Source organism: Impatiens glandulifera, unplaced genomic scaffold (genome assembly GCF_907164915.1).
Source record: "Impatiens glandulifera unplaced genomic scaffold, dImpGla2.1, whole genome shotgun sequence".
Lineage (NCBI taxonomy): Eukaryota > Viridiplantae > Streptophyta > Magnoliopsida > Ericales > Balsaminaceae > Impatiens > Impatiens glandulifera.
In genome coordinates, this window is record NW_025919040.1 from 122,101 (window position 1) to 142,799 (window position 20,699).

General features: G+C 35.6%; 1 protein-coding gene across 1 annotated transcript; it reads right to left on the bottom strand.

Annotated features, from left to right (window-relative positions):
* Window positions 1–7,845: 7,845 nt before the first annotated feature.
* LOC124917356 (vacuolar protein sorting-associated protein 8 homolog) lies at window positions 7,846–20,278 on the bottom strand. The gene is made up of 19 exons (XM_047457810.1): window positions 18,532–20,278; window positions 17,874–18,194; window positions 17,521–17,757; window positions 17,290–17,407; window positions 17,039–17,196; window positions 16,230–16,863; window positions 15,423–15,487; window positions 15,219–15,320; window positions 14,131–14,273; window positions 13,378–13,433; window positions 11,504–12,156; window positions 11,186–11,376; window positions 10,787–11,087; window positions 10,244–10,513; window positions 10,056–10,165; window positions 9,280–9,598; window positions 8,571–8,978; window positions 8,234–8,480; window positions 7,846–8,151 (listed from the first exon to the last, which is right to left on the bottom strand). The coding sequence occupies exons 1-19, from the start codon at window positions 20,128–20,130 to the stop codon at window positions 8,126–8,128; spliced, it is 5,958 nt and encodes a 1,985-aa protein (XP_047313766.1). The 5' UTR covers window positions 20,131–20,278; the 3' UTR covers window positions 7,846–8,125.
* Window positions 20,279–20,699: the final 421 nt, after the last annotated feature.

The window sequence follows — 20,699 nt, forward strand, 5'->3', positions numbered from 1 at the left end:
TGAGGTTTCGGGACCCGAAATGGTTGGTTTCGGGACCCGAAAGGTGGTTTCGGGACCCGAAATGGTTGGTTTCGGGACCCGAAAGGTGTTTTCGGGACCCGAAATTGTTGGTTTCGGGACCCGAAATGGTTGGTTTCGGGACCCGAAAATGGTGGTTTCGGGACCCGAAATCTGGTTTCGGGACCCCAAATAATGTGTTTCGGGACCCGAAAGTTTGATTTTTAACTTCTTTTCTTCTTTATCTGGTTTCAGCAAGGAAGTATTCTATGTATCCGAGCTTACCAATATCAACATAGAGCAATTTCAATCAATGAAAAATGAATGCCATGTTGAAAGTGGGATAATTGATGCGTGGGCAAACATGATCACTCTTCACTGCAAATCAACTCCCGACTCGAAAATAGCTTTTTCGACAGTCGTTTCTGTAAGTCTATATCTTTCATTGTTGTTTAAACCAATTTTCTCTTATTCTGATGTTGATTTCATTTGCAGGACTTTTGGAGAATGAAAGACCTTTTCATTGAAAGATTGGTTGAAGAAATGAGAATTTTCGAATTAACTCCCGAATACATGAAAACTGCTAAGCTGGTAAGTCCTTTTTTATATTATCTGATTTTTGATTATATGTGAATCTTGGTGATATTCTTGCAGATAATTTTCCCAATTTTATATGAAAATCACTATTATGTGGTTGTCATCAATATGCAAAACCAAGCAATTGAAATCCTCGACAACCTCCCACTGGACCCAGATATTGAATGGGATGATAAATATGTCACAACTCGGCAACTGGTAACGTTGAAGTCTTTTTTACACATAATGTATTGACTTCTTTGAAAGTGTTTATTAACTTCTTTGGTAAAACAGGTACAGAACTTTGTGGACTACTTCCGAACTATCGACCAAGGGATCGCGGATAAAATTGCTCAATTCCCGTTCAATGTTTTGAAATTACCTTGGCAAGACAGTTCAAATAAAACCGATTGCGGAGTATACTGTATGAGACATATTCATTGGTACAAGGGCGATTCAACAAATTTCAATTGTGGTATAACCATAGAAAATGTAAGTTACATATTTTTTACATTTCATTTGTTTTACAAATCTTTAATAACCGCTGAATTACAATTTCCTACAGGCAAGGGGAATGCTTGAAGCATTGCGAGTCAAATACACTGCAATGATCATCCGTTCAAACTTAAACAAAAATATCCCGAACATCTTAAAGAAGTTTGTAGACATTTTAAAAGTAGAATGTCCTGAAACATATAAGTTGTATGATAACAAGTAATTATAATCATCTTAATTAATTTAGTACATTTTTTGTCTTCAATTATAATCATGTATAAACTAAGTTAAAACAAGTTAAAAACCAAGTATAAAGTATGTTAAAAACCAAGTATAAACTAAGTTAAAACAAGTTAAAAACCAAGTATAAATAAAGTATGTTAAAAACCAAGTATAAAATAAGTGGTTTCGGGACCCGAAATATGTGGTTTCGGGACCCGAAATGGTTGGTTTCGGGACCCGAAATGTGGTTTCGGGACCCGAAATGGTTGGTTTCGGGACCCGAAATGGTTGATTTCGGGACCCGAAATATGTGGTTTCGGGACCCGAAATATGTGGTTTCGGGACCCGAAATGTGGTTTCGGGACCCGAAATGTGGTTTCGGGACCCGAAATGGTTGGTTTCGGGACCCGAAATGTGGTTTCGGGACCCGAAATGTGGTTTCGGGACCCGAAATAAGTGGTTTCGGGACCAGAAATGGTTGTTTTCGGGACCCGAAATAAGTGGTTTCGGGACCCGAAATTAGGTTTTTAACTTGTTTTCTCTTGGTTTTTAACTTGCTTTAACTTTAACTTGGTTGGACTATCTTCGTTAGAAATGAAAGGACAATAATTAATAAAATGAAATATTCAAAGTTATAACATGATCAAAATAAGTACTATCTTCGTTGAATGTTATCACCACACGCATGATCTTCGACATATACTTGAGAGGACAAAAGTGATGTGAAGGATAATTGAGTTGAAAGTGGATCATTCCATTGTTGTTGTTGTTGTGTTGAATCCAAAACTGTAGATGTTGTGGCCGTATTTCCCTTCTTTTTTGATCTCGAAGTCTTGGGAATTTTTTCAATTAAAGATTGTTTCCTCTTTGTTGGTGGTCGTCCTCGACTTCTAACTTTCTTAGGAGAGTGTATCAAAATGGATGTAGCGGGAGATTGAAATGGAGATGGAGATGGAGATGCCTCTGTGCTTTGGTCTTTAGATGCTTCAGTATGGCTTCCATGATTAAGTGACAGAAACTGTTCCATCAAGCCTTTTATTCCGTTCATCCAAAAAGAACAGCTGACTTCAGATTTTACTCCAACTTGTTGAACCTCTTGCATCAATCGAGTTAGACTATTGTGACGTTTTTTTTCTTCAACAGACATATCTGAATCATAAATGTTGGTGATATTTTGATACCCACGCTTAATATCTTTACGCCACCGGTCCATTATATAATGCATTGGTACCTCATTCACCCTCATTTTTTTCAATACAGCCATGATATGCCTACACAAAACACCTCTGAACTCGAACAATCGACATTGACATTTCACATTGCAATCATTTTCTGTGTAATGTACTTTGTAAGAAACATCTCTTACATGTTCTCCATTAACCCCAAGAATGATTTCCTCAACTCTAAATATACTAACTGACCATTCCTCTTCAATGACTGAGATGTCGCACAACATCAAACCTCTAACTTCTTCTTGAACCAATCTAAATATATCTGGAGTGTAGAAGGTTTGGTATTGTCTTTCAAAGGCAAATCCACTTACAGTTGGTATCAAAGAATTAAACGATTTGAAATCCAATTTCTTTTCTCTCTCGATATTTCGCAACAGAGCCCTATCATATTGCTCGACGAATTGTTTGAGAGATGTTTTGGACTGCACGTAGTCATCAAAGAATGCGTTCATACTTTCACTCCGTTGAGATGTTGACATGCCGGCCCAAAATTGTCCTTTGACATAAACAGGTATCCATTTAGATCTTTCCAAATACAAAGATTTCAACCAAACATTATCTTCCAACTGATAATCTTCAATTAATCTATTCCAATCTTCTTCACATTGTTGAATATTTATGGAATTGTATACTATGTTTTTCAGCCTCTTCTTTATTAGATGATATTCAGTATGGCTTCCAAGTTTTATAGGAAGTTTCTTCATTATATGCCACAAACAAAATCGATGATGAGTTTTAGGAAATACCGTCTCAATTGCAATCGCCATGGATCGACATTGGTCTGTGATTATGGCATTTGGAGGTCTATCATGCATACATTCCAACCAAGTTCTAAACAACCAAGTGAAAGAATTTGAATCCTCACTAGACAATAATCCACATCCAAGCAAAATGGATTGACCATGATGATTAACACCAACAAACGGAGCGAAAGGCATGTCATAGCGATTTGTCAAATAGGTTGTATCGAAAGAGATAACATCATGAAAATCTTCAAAGGCAGCCCTGCACCTACCATCTGCCCAAAACACGTTTTTAATTCGGGATTCCTCGTCCAAATCAATAAGGTAGAAGAAGTTTGAGTTCCTGGTTTGCATTCTTAAGAAATAATTAGTGAGTGCTTCAGCATCCCCAATCCCTAACCTCAACCGTCGTGCTTCTGTAACGTAATTTCTACATGTCCTCTCATCGAAAGACATGTTTTCATACCCTCCAGCTTCAACTACAAGTGATTGAAATGTTTTGACCACAGTTATTCCAGCTTCATCGTTTGTATCCAATCTTCTCTTTACATTTCCGTCAATTACTTTGTAGGATCTAACATGACGTATTCTCTTAGGGCTTAAAGAATGGTTGTGCTCAAGAAAAATACTTGTTATCACATATTCCCCTTCATTTCGAACAACAACATTAATCTTTGCTTTACAATCTGTCTTCGTTATTGGTCTAGGCTGATGAAACTTGTTTTTTGACTTCGATTCTTTCAGAAAACTCTTGGCACAACCAACGCTGAAGTATTTCCTCTTACCACCTACATTTTTGCTCCCTAATTTGGTAATGCCGAATCCCGTTAAGTGGGCATATGATGTGTAGAATTCAAGAAGTTGTTCTTCGGAGGAAAATGTCATTCCAACACTAGGAATGTGACTGCAAAAATTAAGTGAAACCGTAAGAAAAAAGTCCATAAACCAACCATTTCGGGTCCCGAAACCACCCTTTTCGGGTCCCGAAACAACCCTTTCGGGTCCCGAAACCACCCTTTTCGGGTCCCGAAACCAACCATTTCGGGTCCCGAAACCACCTTTCGGGTCCCGAAACCAACCATTTCGGGTCCCGAAACCACCTTTCGGGTCCCGAAACCACCTTCCGGGTCCCGAAACCAACCATTTCGGGACCATTGCGGGACAAGGAAGGACCCTTTCTTGTCCCGAAACCAACCATTTCGGGACAAGGAAGGACCCTTTCTTGTCCCGAAACCAACCATTTCGGGACAAGGAAGGACCCTTTCTTGTCCCGAAACCAACCATTTCGGGACAAGGAAGGACCCTTTCTTGTCCCGAAACCAACCATTTCGGGACAAGAAAGGACCCTTTCTTGTCCCGAAAGCAACCATTTCGGGACAAGGAAGGACCCTTTCTTGTCCCGAAACCAACCATTTCGGGACAAGGAAGGACCCTTTCTTGTCCCGAAACCACTAGATCTGTTCAGGGTACCTTTCGGGTTCAACATGGGTGGATCTGTTCAGGTTAAGTTCTTCATCTACTGGGTTGTTCAAGTTCGGTGCTTCGGTTTCCTGAAAAATCAAACGGTTTAAATCCATAAATACTTATGTAAAATGTAAACCCTAGATCTGTAAAATCAAAACCCTAGATCTATAAAATCTAAACCCTAGATCTATTCAAAAAAAAATAAAGATCCTTAAAAAGGATACCATGGAGAAGTAAATGCTGCCGTAGAAAGAAATAAATGCAGCCGGAGAAGAGAAATAAATGCAGTCGGAGCTGGAGAAGAGAAATAAATGCAGTCGGAGCCGGAGAAGAGAAATAAATGATGCGTTTCAGAGAGAGAAAGAAATACAGAAATATGAAACCCTATTGGGTGAAAGAGGATAAATTTGTTTTTTTCTTTATTTTTCTCTCTCCTAGCTGGCAAGGCCACGTAGGATTCGCGGTCTTGCTTTCGCTACTCATTCGTTGGGTTTATCAATACTCATTATATATATAGGCTGTAAGGCAATTTTTAATAATTGTTTTTTAATTTATAAAGCTAGCTAGTACGTCCTAACCGTTGGGAAAATAATTTGTCACTGGCTCTACTTGGCATAAGCTTGGTAAAAAAATAGTATTTACTATTTCTTTTAATTTTTTTTTTATTTTTTTTTTGTATATCTCAATTTTTCAAAATAATAAAAGTAACTTCTCACATTTTCTTTACTAAGTTAAAGTTCTACATCCATCCGTGTTCATAACTATTTAAATTAAAAAGTCAATCCAGAAATTAAAGTTAGAATAGACAGAAAAAAAAAATTGTTGGCCAATCATTCAAAAAGTTGAAAGAAAAAAAAATGTAACTAGAAAGAATTGAGAGTGATTTAAAAAATGTCACATTATTATTATTTTTAAAATGTTGGAATAGATAAATTGGTCATTGACATTGCTATTTTGAAGTTAATTATTTTAAAAAATAATTATTTATAATAAATACTATTTAGAAATAAACGCAAGAAATAAAAATACATATAAATTATAAAATCACTCAAATAATTATAGGAAACTTATAACCCATTATTATCATCTAAACTTCCCTCAAGTCTCATCCTAGCTAATAACTAATCAACTTATAATTGATCTTAAAAAAGTCACATATATGATATATATAATAGTGTACCCCATGCCATATGGTTTTCTTAATTTTGAATTTGTTAATACGTAAATAGATTATCCTGTCTAGCTAGTGACAGTTGGACATGATTTTGTTTAATAAACGATTATGGTTAGAAGTCATATAATATTATTATTATTATTATTATTATTATAAAAATAAAATGCCATTTTGCTATTGCACATGGAAACGGACCCATAAAGTGACTTTTAGGAGACATGGTGGACAAACAAGGCTTAACGAATGAATGATTACGAATTTATTGGTAACAAATTTTCATTTTTAACTTTTATAAAAACATCTTTAAATATTTCCTTTTTTTTCATTATGCTAATTAATAAGCCAAATTAGTATACAATTAAACACTTCCAAGACTTAACCTATTAATATTATCTTGGATATGATCATATATGAAATGATACTCTATATAAATTTTCTACAACATATAATAATATATTTTTAAATTCTCTATTTAAGAGATATTTTATCACTTTAATTTTCTATTAGTTAGTATTTTTTTTTTTTTTTGGTCAAACACGTGACATTTAGTCATTTAAGAATAACTCTTTTGTTATTTATATTATTAATTAAGAGAACAATATATATATATTTTTTAAACTATGACGCTTTGATCATCCTGTTATTTTATTATGGGTTAAAAAATGTTCCACGACAAACAGCACGGTTGAGGCCACGGGAGGGGTTTAAATATTATTATTATTATTTTTATTTTTATTTTGACAAATATTATTAACAATAAAAGTAGAGACCAGGTGGGTCGGATAGAGTGGCTATGGACTGCTAACACGATATGACACCAACCGAGCTGGACCCATTATAAGATACGAGGAGGCCCGACATGTCCGGCCCAACTAGGCCCTAAGCGTGCATTCGTACATGACCCGATTACTGGGCCTTCTGGCCTCTTTGTTTGCTACCTGCATGATTAGCAACCCACGTGGGCCGGGCCATTTTCAACCAATTTTTAAGTGTTTTTTATTTTATTATATTTTTTTGTTTATTGAAATATATGGGTTTACCTTTCTCCTTAATTGAGTTTTTTTTTTTTTTTACTTCTCAGGGGCTCAAGGTAAGACATCTTAGAGAATAAATTCAAAATTATATATACATATATTGTTGGTTACCTTTGTATTGTTATTGTTTTATTTGTATTAACTAATTATTAATTTCATTTTATCAATGAAAAACACAGTAATCATGCTGAAACATTTAAACAGTAAAATACAATCCAATATAAGTTATTAATACAACTAAGAATGACACTATGAAATTGTCCCACCAAAATCAAAATCGAATCGAATTTTTTCGTTTGAGACGGTTTTTCCTTAAAATCGAACAGATATGAGATGAAGATGGTATTTGTGTTCTCTGTCCTGACCCGTCCAGATTTTGCCCCGAACATTATAAATATAATTAAATATATTTATTTATTCACTATATTTTATAAGAATAGTAAGTTTATTTTTTTATAATAATATAAATTTTCAATATTGTATAATTTTATTATTTTTTTAAAAAAATATTTTAATAACGATGCCCAACGAAAATTTTCCGAAATTGAACAAAACCGAATAGGACGGAAAAGGTATTAAAAATATCCCCGAAATAAAAACAGGACGGGATGATAAATACATTCCCCATCTCGAATCGCCCATTGTGATCCCTAAATACAACTCAAAAGTAAAACTCAAGAACTAAGTGAAGCAAAAAATTAATGAGCTGACGAGTCTTCATTGAGATTTGACTCAAATATATTCATGAAAATACACAAAATGTTCTTTTAGTGTAAGATTAGCTAATGAGTATATATGGACAATATTAGCACTAAAAATTAATATTTCTAGATAACTAATATTTTTAATAACACATCTCATATATATGCAAAAAAAAGGGTATATTATAGATGAGAAAAAGGACACAGTTAAGAGATGAAATGAACTCTGCTTCATTTACATTATATTCATAGTAGCATGTATGGAACCAATATAACAAGAAAGAAATTTAAGCAATATTTGTAATTTTAAGTTACCATTCCGAGAGTTCTATGTACACTCATCATTCTCTCTTTTCTTTCCGAATCTTGTGTAAGGACTGCCTAATATATATCGTTTTCTTTTTAGGGTTGGGACTGGGAACGAATAATATACATAATAAATCCAAAATCTATCCAGCATTAGATGCGCTCACTGATGATCAATTCCTCATTTACCAGACTTCTCCTTTGTACCTACATAAGTTCAATGTTAGAGATCGGATCAAGCATATATACAGGTTTTGGATCTCGATAATAAAAATATAACACAACTTACTACTGAAAATACTTGATTTCAATGGCAGGCGAAGAGATGATCCTTTCATCTTCAGGTCCCGGAATTGCTTGATTCTACTACTAGATTTTTCTACCTTAGCCGGCCCGTTACTACTCTCCCCTCCAAGATATTCTACTCCTTTCTTTACTTTCTCGTGGTAAACAGCAGGTGGTGCAAGCCTTAAAGGTGGTATATTTTCTACATCAATCAATTTCTTGTCCTTCTGAAGATTATTCAACATCTCAAACTGTTGTTGAAAGCAGTCCCCAAGTGTTAGAAGTGTTATAAAATACAGTGGCAAGATTTAGAAAGAAAAAAAATAAGAAGTTGGGCTGACCCGTGGAATTTGTTGGGGGCGATAGGAATTCTCAAGGGCATCGTTTTCATGTTGGAAGTGGGAGAGATTTCCTGGAGTTTGATGGGATCTTGAAGGAATTTTGCTTATCAGTCCACTTTCGGCAACAATGCTCTTACTTGATTTGGTATCCTTCTTTGGCATACAGATGGGGCATCCAGTAAGAGAGCCTTCGCGTGAAGTTTGATCGTTCTCTTGAGGCTCACACTGGACATGAGTTGCATGGCCACAATTGAAAACACGAATTCCTGATCTTGAGGAATTCTTCGTTAGGGGATAGCTGCAAATACAGCAAGACAGACTTCGTGGTGCATATCCGTGTGATGCTCCTTTCTTCAGCAAACTCATTGTATAGAATGTGTCATCCTCAATCAAGGATTTTGCAGTGTCCTATAGAAATAAAGGATTTTGCATTAGTTATATTTAAATAATAATAATAATAATAATAATAGTAATAATAAAAGGAGTTTGTCAACCAGGCTGTCAAGATTCAAAATTAACCTTCTAATTCATGTGAAAATACAACATTCCTTTCCAATCTAGGAACAATAGTATACATTGAAAAACATTTGGCAGAGACAATCTAGGGACAATAGTATACATTGCTAATAAACATGTATAAAAGAGTGAACTATAGAGCATGCGAGTTAAGGTAACAAAGGAACTGAGAAATGCAAAGAGTATGATTTACCAGGATTCTCCTCTCGAAACCATATATCCCAAGCATTCCCAATATGGTAACTTTAAAATCACCAAACTCTTGGCTACCACCATCAGTCAAGAGTTTGGCCATGATAGTTGGAAGGTGAACATGTCCAATCATTCCCTCAACGATTTCTTTAATGAACAGAGAAAATAGTTTCTTCAAAGCATTGAAACCCTTGTGGGATTTTGAAATCTTCCACTTAATTATGCACGATTCTTCACCTACTTTCCCACCCAAAGATTCAGCAAGCAATCTGACATGGTTCTCTCGAACACTGTACGAATCTTGCAGAGGCTCGCAAAACCTGCCAGAAGTCAAAACCTCTATCATCCCCAAGGAGAAAGATTATCTAGATTGTATCATGAAAACGAACAAGAAAATACAACAAATCCATACTAATGCATAATTTGGAAAGCAGGTGCAAATTATCACTATGACTACACAATTATCCACTTCTTTTTCACGTTCATCATGATCTAAAAATTCTACATTTGTTGTTTGTGAAAAGTTACAATGATCTACAGAGGAATATATATATATATATATATATATACCAAATCAAGCTGTTACAATTACACTATAATTTGGATCATTATTTTAAAAATAATTTGTATACCAAATTAAACAACAAAATAACACTATAATATGGGTCATTATCCAAAAACAAATCTTATGCCACCTAAGTATTTAATTAAAATTGTTACATTGATCTTTCTTTTTCCCAAAAAATAAATATATAGTGGCAAACTTTCTAAGCTTACGTATCAAGCAATAGGAACCATAGGGTTTCAGACTCCTCAGGATCTAGCCTAGGAGTGTTCCTCTGGCACAGTACAATACATGTTCGCAATATTCCCTGAATGTCTACAACCTGCAAGCAAGATCACAAAGTTTTATCATACATGAAGAACAGAAGACACGAGTGTTGAAAGAAAAGATTTAAACCCACCTCCTCCTCCTTTAATAAAGTACTTGAATGCTCCTTGCCAGCCCTTGAAACTACATTTGATACTGTAGCATCAAGCTTAACAAATTTCTCATTGAGGCCAGACAAGGTAAGCAGAAGAGCACTCCCAGCATCACCCACCCTTTCTAACAAAAAAGCAGCAGCATCAATAACTCCATATTTCTGGCATAGTCGTAAACAGTGCTCTACTCTGTAGTTCTCAAACGTCTGAAGAAACTTCAGAACAGAATTGCTTTCATATTGGCAAAGTAGCTGCATGGAGTAAGAAAACGAAGTCAGTCTTGGTGATCTAGTCACTAGAGGAGCCATATTCAGACTTTCAAGCCATGTGGAGAACACATAGTCGCACTAACATGTATGTTTAAAGAAATGGTTGATATAGAGATACATAAAAGGGCAAAGACCATGTAAAACATCTGAGCATACAAAGTAGTAATCAAAGATAAAAGGGTATATAGTAGATCTAGAGGATCAATATATTTATCGACTTTTACACGAATTTGATCAATGCAATGTTTTTAATACCTCGAGGTAACGCTCAATCAGTTCATCAGTCACGTGAACCGGATTATCACGCAAAAACTTTGGGAAATCAGATATCTTCTCCAAGTATAAATCAACTGACTCATATTTCCCTCTTCTCCCATTGAAGAATCCCCAGGCCTTGCCCTTTCTTAAGAGAGAAACATCTAGGGTGACACATAAGTGAACCTCGAAAAGAGTCTTTAGATAAAGAAAATGGCTTTTGGGTTGAGACTGGAGATGAGACAAGATTTCTTCACTTTCTCTGTTGAAATGGTCATGGATAAGAAAGAAAGCACCCTGTCTGCAGAGATAAGTGATGCGTAAGCTCTGTCAGTAAGTTATTGCAAATCTACAATAGGACTAACTTTCACAGAATACATCTCTTTATTCAACTTATACCTGCTTAAAATAATCAGATCTGGAAATCGAGAAATTACAGCTGAATAAAAAGATTGGAGTTCACTTCCACTTAGTTCTTGTAAAGCTACATTGATGAAGGCAAATGCATGTACTGGGTCATCCAAGTCTTTCATGTAGCTATCCAAGGCAGCAACATACTGATGACTGATGGCATGAATCAATCCACATGCCTACAAATATTGATTCAAGTTATACAAGTTACATCAAATAAATTAAATGTTCTTACACAATGTTGAGTCTAGATGACTATACTTAAGTATTCTAAGTACAAGACAACAACAAAATGTGAAGCAATACCTGATAAAATTCAGCTTTCTCACACAGATCCAATACGTACAATGCATTCCAATCTGCTTCAGGCACTACTTCCAACAGAGCAAGGACCTGCTTCTCTTTTTTTTGTGAAGTTTCAACATCTTTGGTTTGAGTACCAGAAGAAATGCTAATCTCGGTCGTAAAAGACTGAAGAATTTCACTCAATATGCGAGTTGAAATAGTAGCCTTTTCACAGGAAACATAATATGCAACAAACTCCAGCATGTAACTCCTGTCCTTCACTGAAGGCCAAATACCTAACTCACTGCTGCCAGTTGGCTCATCTTTTGGTAGGTTTTTCATGTCAAGGATGTGAATAACAGCATCAACTGTTTCTTGCACCAGTGCATCCTGTCTCCAACTTGCATGATTTTCTTTATTACTATCTATATTCATGTTAGCCAAACCATGAGACAAATGGTCCAATTCTTGAATTCCCTCTTCTACAAATGCACATCTCAGAACATCTAATGTAGCTTCAGTGTCTAACTCCAATAGATGATACATGTTTCTGTATACTCCTGTAAATGAGCTAGTAACCATGGTTGAACTTGGAGCAACAGACTTCTCAAGGAGAAACTGCAAAAGTTCTGATCTAAGCGATTGTAAGCGTGTAGGGGACAGAGTTCCATGGCCTGTAAAATAGGTAGTTGTCTGAGTAACTTATAATTGTAGAGGTGTCACACAAATGAGAAGAAAATTTATCAGACAAACAAGCAATATTGATGCCATAAATATTCATTTTAGTCTTTCCCCAGGTAGATTAGTATGCATTTACCAAATTCAGGGTAACCTTTTAGTCTTATTAATAGTAATGGAAGTTGCATTATCTTTCTTTAGTGAGAGATGCAAGGAATGTCTATCCGACCTCACGGTGGAGCTTATTTAATTGTTCTTCTCCAATGCTATGTGATTTTGCTTGGACGTTTATTTATTTAAATGCTTACAGATCAAAATGACTAAGTAGATCTTCTAGATTGATCTGGTGAGTCTAACCAAATATAACATACAAATTTCCCTTAACAACACTCACTCAAATGAAGACAAAATTTATAGGCCTATTCGGAAACACTTATGTTTCGGTATTAGAACCACAAATAAGTTTTTGAATTTGTTAGACTGACAGTGTTTGATAAAACTGAAAATTAAGATCTGCATACTGAATTCTAAGTACTTAATGACTTAAATATCAAGAGATAAAAATGTGATCATATGAATTCTAAGTATTTCCCATCTCTCTCCTTATAAATAGTTTACATATGATCACATTTAGAATTCATCTCATAAGATTAAAAATCTGATGAGATTATGATCAAAGAGAAGAAGAAGGAAGTTTGTTCTACTTGTAAGGAGAAAAAATGGAAAACCTAATACAACTTTATATATAGCAGTTAAGAAGGATAAAAAGTGGTTTTTTGGTGATTTTTTTCAGAGTAACGTGTTTAGTTTTTTTTTCTATTTTAAAATAAACTTGATATTTTAGCTTATTATTTTTAACATATTTTCACTTAAATCTGTAGAAATAAGTGATTATAAATATGTGTTATCAAATAAACTTATATTAAATAAGTCTCTAATATATTAAATTAAGTGATAAGTCAAGTTATCAAATACTGCATAAGTTCAGTTTATAAATGTAATCTCATATGCATCTACATCTGAATGAGAAATCTGGCATAAAAAACAAGTTTCCAAAAGAAGCCGGGCAAGTTCTCTAGGAGTGGAAGATAATTGACATCAATTCCTACCACGCCTAACCCAAGAAAAAAATATATACGTCAGAAAGAACAAAAGAACATCATATATTATTTTCTCCAAGTAGTAGATGCTACTCATTATTAACAAAGAAAACATACCTGGAGGAAAAGCTAGACCAGAAAAGCAGTACTTCAGATATACAAGCATTCGGTACCTGTTATGAGAGCAACTGCTTAAGTAAAGAAACCCCTCTGGAATGGTAAAAAATCAAAGGACTGGTGCTTTATTCAAGTATTCTACGAAAGGCATCTTAAGCACGTTTTAACAAAAAAATAGGAAGAGAACATGAATGAAGAAATTAAACTTCCATATCAAGGCTGTCAGAACAGAGTAGTCACATACTGCTGCCAGACCCCATGAAAGCAACCAGTAAACCCTAAAGCTTTGCACGCACAATAGTTTGACCAAGGGGTGATTAACACAACATTGTAGGCCATTTCCTTCACAAACTACTTATTGTGAAGGCCTCAATTTAGAACAGCTATTATCATAAGACACGAGTGACTAATTTCTACATTTTATCTTGGAGACAGACTTGAGTAGTCCTTCATAAATATTTACCCTGAAAATGAGATTTCAAGGAAAATAGAAACCTATGAATTCCATTTTCTCAAACTTAATAATTCGTTGTAAGAACAGTGTCTCAGAGAGAAAGAAATGTCTTATTCACATCTGTTTGCACTTCACATGTGAAAGACCTTTTAGGAAACTAAGCATCCCAGGTAGTTATCAAATGACAGAGGCCTTTAAGTGCATGGAGAAACTTGTTAACATATAAGAAATCTCGGTATAGACGGAAACATAGTAGACAGACTCCTACATAATTTTAAATCATTAACAGATAAACATACCCAAGTGAAGAAGCACTTTCTCTTTCACTATTTCGTGAAACATTCAGAAGCTCTTCTAGAGGAGATCTGAAATCATCTAAGCCTTTGTTGAACAAGTATATAAGAGCACCATGCAGTCTGTGCTCTCGGCATAACCGAACAACCTAAAGTACAAACCAAATAAAAACTATTAATTAATACAAGACACATCAAGTTTTGTCAAAAAGAATTATTTAGAAATTAAACAGCACAATTAGTTGAGATCCGCAAACTTTTTATTAAGCATTAGACATGCAGATAAAAGTGGATGGTAGATCTTTGTTTTGATCAGCTAGGTGCTCTATCCACTATGGTTATGTTTACTTATTCATATGAGCGGTAAGAAGCATTGTTGAATTATCAAAGTAGGGCTATTCATAATGTTCCTGTCCCTTCCAAAAGACATTTACTCCAAGTGGTTGGAGTTGATTTCCTTTCCAAGAATGATTTATGCAAATAGGAAGTTGTTTTGTCGTTTAATTTCTTTGTTCTAGTATTCCCTATAAATTGTAGTCTCCCATTGCATAGTTGATCAATCCCAAATATATGAAATTGCCCCCTTTAAATTTCTACAACCTTCATTATTCTGAAATTTTGTTTAACCATGAAAGTTGTGGGATTGGTGTATGGTTAAATATTCGGATGTGTTATGTTAGGATCTTGGGTGTTGGTTTCCATTTTTCTTGAAAGGATTGAATTGTAGGGGTTTGTTTGAAATTGTATATGCTTTTGTCGTCGTGCTTAAACAATGGCCATGCAAGCAGAAGAATAATTTTGTTTATCAAAAAAATAAACTTATAGCTTACAAAATATGATATCAAGTTGAAAAGCTAAGATCGTCATGACAAGATGGTCAGAAATATACATAAAACAGTGCCTTATTTGCTTTTTATTTGACACCTATACAAAGAAGTAATCACCTTATGCAAATTCAAGGGTTCAACCATAAAAAGTGAAATCATGTCAATGTACAGTACATTTTAGAATATTTCCTCAATTTAAGATCTAATGGATAGCACTCTGCTTTAGTCTGCTTCATCCATGTTAAGAGAACCAAAGGAGTATATTACCTGATTGAAGTCCAGTGAACTAATGTCCATATGCAGAACACATTGTTCAATCCTTTGCAACCAGCCCTTTTTGCTGTAGTGCTCCACTAGTGCTTGCATAATCTACTTCACCAAAATGATGAGAAAATAAATGGATATTGAAGAAAGTTAAATTTCAGACTCATTTCTCCTTCCCAATCCCTTGAAGTATCAAAATACTATTACCTCAGGAGGAAGAGATCCAAGCATATCTTTCAATATATAAGGCTCCAAAAGCTCCAAAAATGTCTCTGTACATACCAAAGCAAAATCAACACTTTCTTTTGGCAAGCAAGAACCAAATATGATTTCTGGTAGTTTGGTTTATGTCCAAAAGACGTAGAAGTGTGCTTATACAACTCAGAAACAAACATAATGGTGCATTAACAATCAAAGTGCAGCTTAAGAGGATATTTTTTTAGTCATTGCTACCAGGGTCTAAAATTTACAGATGTCCCAAAGACCTAGTGCAAATCATAATATTTTTATATGTACATACTACATTATGGAAATTACACAAATTTGTAAGTTTGAGATACATAAGGATATTGTCCAATAGAAAGTTTGTATCTGAGTGTAAGATATCATACACAATTTCTAGTTCTACATAATCTGAATATAATTGTGAAATCACTAAGAGAAAAGGAAAGCAGAAACACAAAACAGAGAAAAAAAAATGAATTTCTTGAGTGATGGTTGAGGAAATTACCAATGCATGCAAGATAATGACAGAAGATGTTTATTGGTGCTATATACCCATAAGACTTTCTATCATTACTGAATTTGATATGATGTATTTTGCTATTAAACACCGTATAAATATGTATAAATATGAAGTGTCTACATATAATTGCCATGACAATTTTCAATTGATACCTTTAACCTCAGGTCATTTTGGAGTTGTTCTAACAGGGAGGGTGGTGGACTTATTAGCATTAGGACTAAACATATAAATCCTCAAGAAACCAATTTATTTAATGCTCAATATAATACCTTTCTGCTGAGCAGCTATGAATTTAGAAAGTATTTCATCAAAAAGTATTTCGGTTCTTCTAATGTGCACACAAAATTCAACAGCAACACCGCCAACACGTGTATATTGATCTTTAATCTCCAGAGGAACCGAGCTATCTCCAGCGTCAGAGTTGTCTGACCCTTCCAGCTTTTCAGCTTGATTGCAAGATGCCACAGATATATAGGAAAAAACTTCATCAACATAAGACAATATCAACTCTACTAGGTAGGGCATGATGACCTCATGTACAGCAGATATATTTTTGGGAAGATCAACAACACCATGGGCTTGACCATCATACATCGTCATTGCCATGTTGAGTGCACCCATCCAGTCACCTGCTCTACGCAAAACTTGAATACGTTCCTTCCAAGGCAAAAGACGGCAAATAAAAAGATGCATGGGCCCAAGAATGTAAAGAGTGGCCCCTCTTACAGCTATGCTATTATGATAAGCTTTTTCAGAGTTTCCAAAGATATTGTTAAAATGAGGATGATATACAACAAGATCCTCTCCTCCAGGTACATGGACAGCAAAGTTGGCTTGATGAATAAGAGTTCCATCCTTTGCAAACAAGGAAAGCTGCCCATTTGTTGTAATTACCACCAATAGCTGAAAAAAGTATAAGACCTCCATTATCAGATCTGATTATACTTGCACAGGTGAATAAAGCTAAGAAATGATATATATCTTTTTATATTTTAAGAACACCTAGAAAACCTTAACAAGCGAAAGACCCGATCAAAGGAAAATTTCATGACATGACACATAAAACAGGAGGAAGCACCTGGTCGTCTAACCATGCCACACCTATGGCAGGGCTCTCAAGGGTCCATTTACCAATTACTTTTAGCTCTGATTTGACTAATTTTGCAACCTGAAGTTTTCGGTCCCATGCCATAGCAAGCAGTGATACCTTTCCTGATGCTTCCAGAGGTTCATTTTCTACAAACATTCATATATTAGTAAAGGTTAGATATGAAACTTGGTTACCAATGATTTGCGAGAATGAATTTCATAATCCGCAATGATAGATACCGGCTAAAGCTTGTGGCTGCCCCAGATACTTCCAGGCAGTGAATGGCATGGAACCCTCTCGGATGCCCTCTGGTTTTGGCAGTTGAGAATACATTTCCACGCTGGGGGTGACCTTAGCCTACAGCAAAGACCAGCGAGTGAATACAACACAGAAAAATGTGAGCCAGAAAGCAAGTAATCAAAAGATCCTAACACAGCTGAATAATCGAGTACCAGTCATAAATTGCATACCACAACAGCACTTTGATAGGTGGCAAATATGACAACACCTTCTTCAGCCAAAGAAGACTTTTCACTTGGGTACCTCCAACTAGCATCACCAAGAACACCTCCCATCATGCTACCAATTCCACCAGGTGAACTGGTAGCATTACCCTGGGAGGACATTGATGTACCTCCAGAGATGTCCTCAGGAAGAAGCGCAGATGCACATAGTACTGTGCTTGTTGTTCTTCCATCAAAAAGACACTGTTCAAATTGAAACACAAAAACGGTAAAATGATCTATACAAATAAAAATAAATCATATAGAGGAGATCCTCCATTATGCGGTTATGCTGACAAGGATAGATAATAATGTTTTACCGTTGTAGTAAAAGAAAACCGATTGACCCAGGCCAAAACAGAAAATGAAATTAACCAAACCATGCCCTTACTGTCACCACTAATTACTCTAAATTGCCGAGTAACTTGACGGGTAACTTGAGCATCCTGGCCCAAATATAACATATGCACAACAGGAGCATCATGTGTTCCAGTAATTAGTCTTGCTGCAGAACCCTTCTGAACATCCCAAACAGTAATGTGACCATCATTATATCCAGCAAAAAGTAAATCTCCCTGTTGATTGAAGCAGATAGATGTTACAGGGGAGCGAGTACCATCCCCTTGCCCGAGAATCAACATCTGCCACACACTAAAATATTAGGAGAACTGCCAAAGTATAGAGAAATTATATTCAAATAAACTATGAATACCAAGAGCACCACCAAAGAAGCAGAGACTAAATCTTGGACAAAATGATATTGAAAAAGTAACAAACAAAGGCAGCCTTCACCTTAACATTTTTTACATGTTTTGAAAATATTATAACAAAATTAACAAAATCTAATTTCACTTGTTGCTTCTATTTTTCTTAATAATGTAGAAAGTACTCTTTCCAACAATTCCACTATAATAAACAGATAAAACATGGAGTTTGCAGTGAAAGCAAATGTAAGAAGCCATGCAAAATTGTATCAACCTTTGCATCCATATTGTCTGCAGAATGAGCGGAGTATTTGCTTGGTATTATAAGAATTGTCCCTTTAGACATTCCTACTGCTATGAAGTTAAGATGGACTGCTACAACTTGTGGGGAACCATGATCTCGTCTAATTGCCGGAGATGATATAGCTCTTGTTATAGTATTGTCAATATCAACGTCGAAATATCCAAGAGCAGTTGATCCCCTTTTGATGCCTTCAAGCCTCATAGGTTGAGCAGCAATACCAGTTTCCCAGTCTAAACCAGAGGACGCTTGAGTCTTCTCAATTTCCTCAGCTAATTCAAGAGGCTTCAAAGAAGGATTTGGTTTTATCGCAGTATTTTCACCACTCATCTCACTCTCCAAACGATGAACATCTTCTCCAACAGCGTCCACAGTATTAATTCCAGGACTGGCTCTATCCTCTGTGTCACTCATTTCACCATCTTTGGAGTACAACAAGTCTTCCTTCGGTTCATCAGTTTCTGATGTTAACTTTACTGATTCATCAATAACAAAACTTTCCTCACCAAATTTGTATGAAGAACCACTTGGTATCTTTGTGAGCTCATTAACATCACTAGATCCCGAAGTGACACTAGTTTCCAGTACTTTTGAAGATATGTCTGTTTCATCATCTATCATGTTTGGTAGTGAAATAGCTCCATCCTCGTTAGCGTTGGAGGTTTCCTCGGGATCGATAACTGTTCTAATGTATGGTTTGAGGTGGGGGGTCGATAAAGCAGGTATACTTTCATTATGGAATTCATCCACTTGAGAGGAGTCTATATCTCTTTTGTGTAACTCTGTATCATTAAATTTGTTGCCATCTTCCCCCGGTCTCTTTCCCATATCATCTTTTCTTGGTAATTCCTCACTGATGTCTACACTCATTGCCAACCCTGAAGCTGGAGGTAGAAAGTCACCCCATTGAATATCATCGGCTCCAACAATCTTCTTCTCTGGCAGACTAACGGCATGGGCAATGCCATTGGAACCACCATTACTGGACTCGGAAGCTGCCTCCAAATTATTCCCAGTTCCCAGTAAAATGCTGTTTGTTCTTCTCGATTTAATAGCTGCAGCATAGGAAGTTGTGACCGACCGAGAAGCAGCAGCGGCAGCAGCAAGAGCTGCTCCAGGCTTTGCACTCGACTTAACTCCACTAAACAAAGGCGGCAGCGGATGCAAAGCACTCCTACTACCAATGGACGATGATCCGGATAAATCACTCGATTTTGCCCTACCAACAGTACTGAATTGGTTCAACCTAACGGATTCTTCTGGTCCAGAGTCGACTAAAGATGTAGAACTACGTACCGAAGAAAATCCAGCTCGAGATCTCACATCATCTTCATCAAAATCAGCAGGATGGCGAATAATGGACGGAGTAGAGGAAGAAGAAGGCGAAGGAGGGGAATGGGAAGATGACGAATCAGACTCGTTGAGAATTTCATCGACGGTCCGGCGATGAGCGGAATTGATTACTACATCATCTTCGTCGCTTTCACTGCTAGCGTGTGAAGCGAGAAACACATCGAGATCAAGCTCCATACCTAGCTTAACTGGAGCAGCATTAACGACACTTCTGATCATCTCCAATGTTAATCATCGAGAGTTCAATCGGATACTAGATTGTCGATTATCTTTCTCTAGAGAACTTCGTCGGAGTTGCACCGGAGTCGGATGTCACCCGGCCGTGAAAAGGCTAATGATCTGCTGCAGCAGGGTCTAGACTCAAACCTTGAAATTACCCTTTCTTTTCAAGTCACCACTTCACATTGATGAGTTTATGGAAATTAATATAATTAAATTAATATTTTATTTAAGTTTATGGAAGAATTATCATTAATATGATATAATGATCGATATATAAGGGATTGTTTGATATTTTATGAAGATGATTGATAAGTTAAGGGAATTTGGGAAAAGAATGAGAGAATAATATGATATCATGTTTGAAAAAAAAAATGCGATAAGAGAGATAAATTATTTTATTTTTTTAACCCATCAGATTTTCCTCTCAAAATATTATTTTGGTTAATGTTTAAAAATTATTATTTAATATTTTTTAAATAAAATAAATTAATAAAAAATTATAATTTATTTAATAAATTATATAATTTTGATATAAAAATTATTGTGGTTTGTTCCTACTTAGAATA

Bases quoted from the DNA above. Each gene is read 5' to 3' on its own strand.
- LOC124917356 (XM_047457810.1), bottom strand. From the start codon at position 20,130: ATGATCAGAAGTGTCGTTAATGCTGCTCCAGTTAAGCTAGGTATGGAG. The intron at 17,758-17,873 runs GTAAAACATTAT...CAATTTGAACAG, and splicing joins GGTTTTCTTTTACTACAACG to TGTCTTTTTGATGGAAGAAC. The intron at 15,488-16,229 runs GTATTATATTGA...TGGTATGTACAG, and splicing joins CATAGCTGCTCAGCAGAAAG to AGACATTTTTGGAGCTTTTG.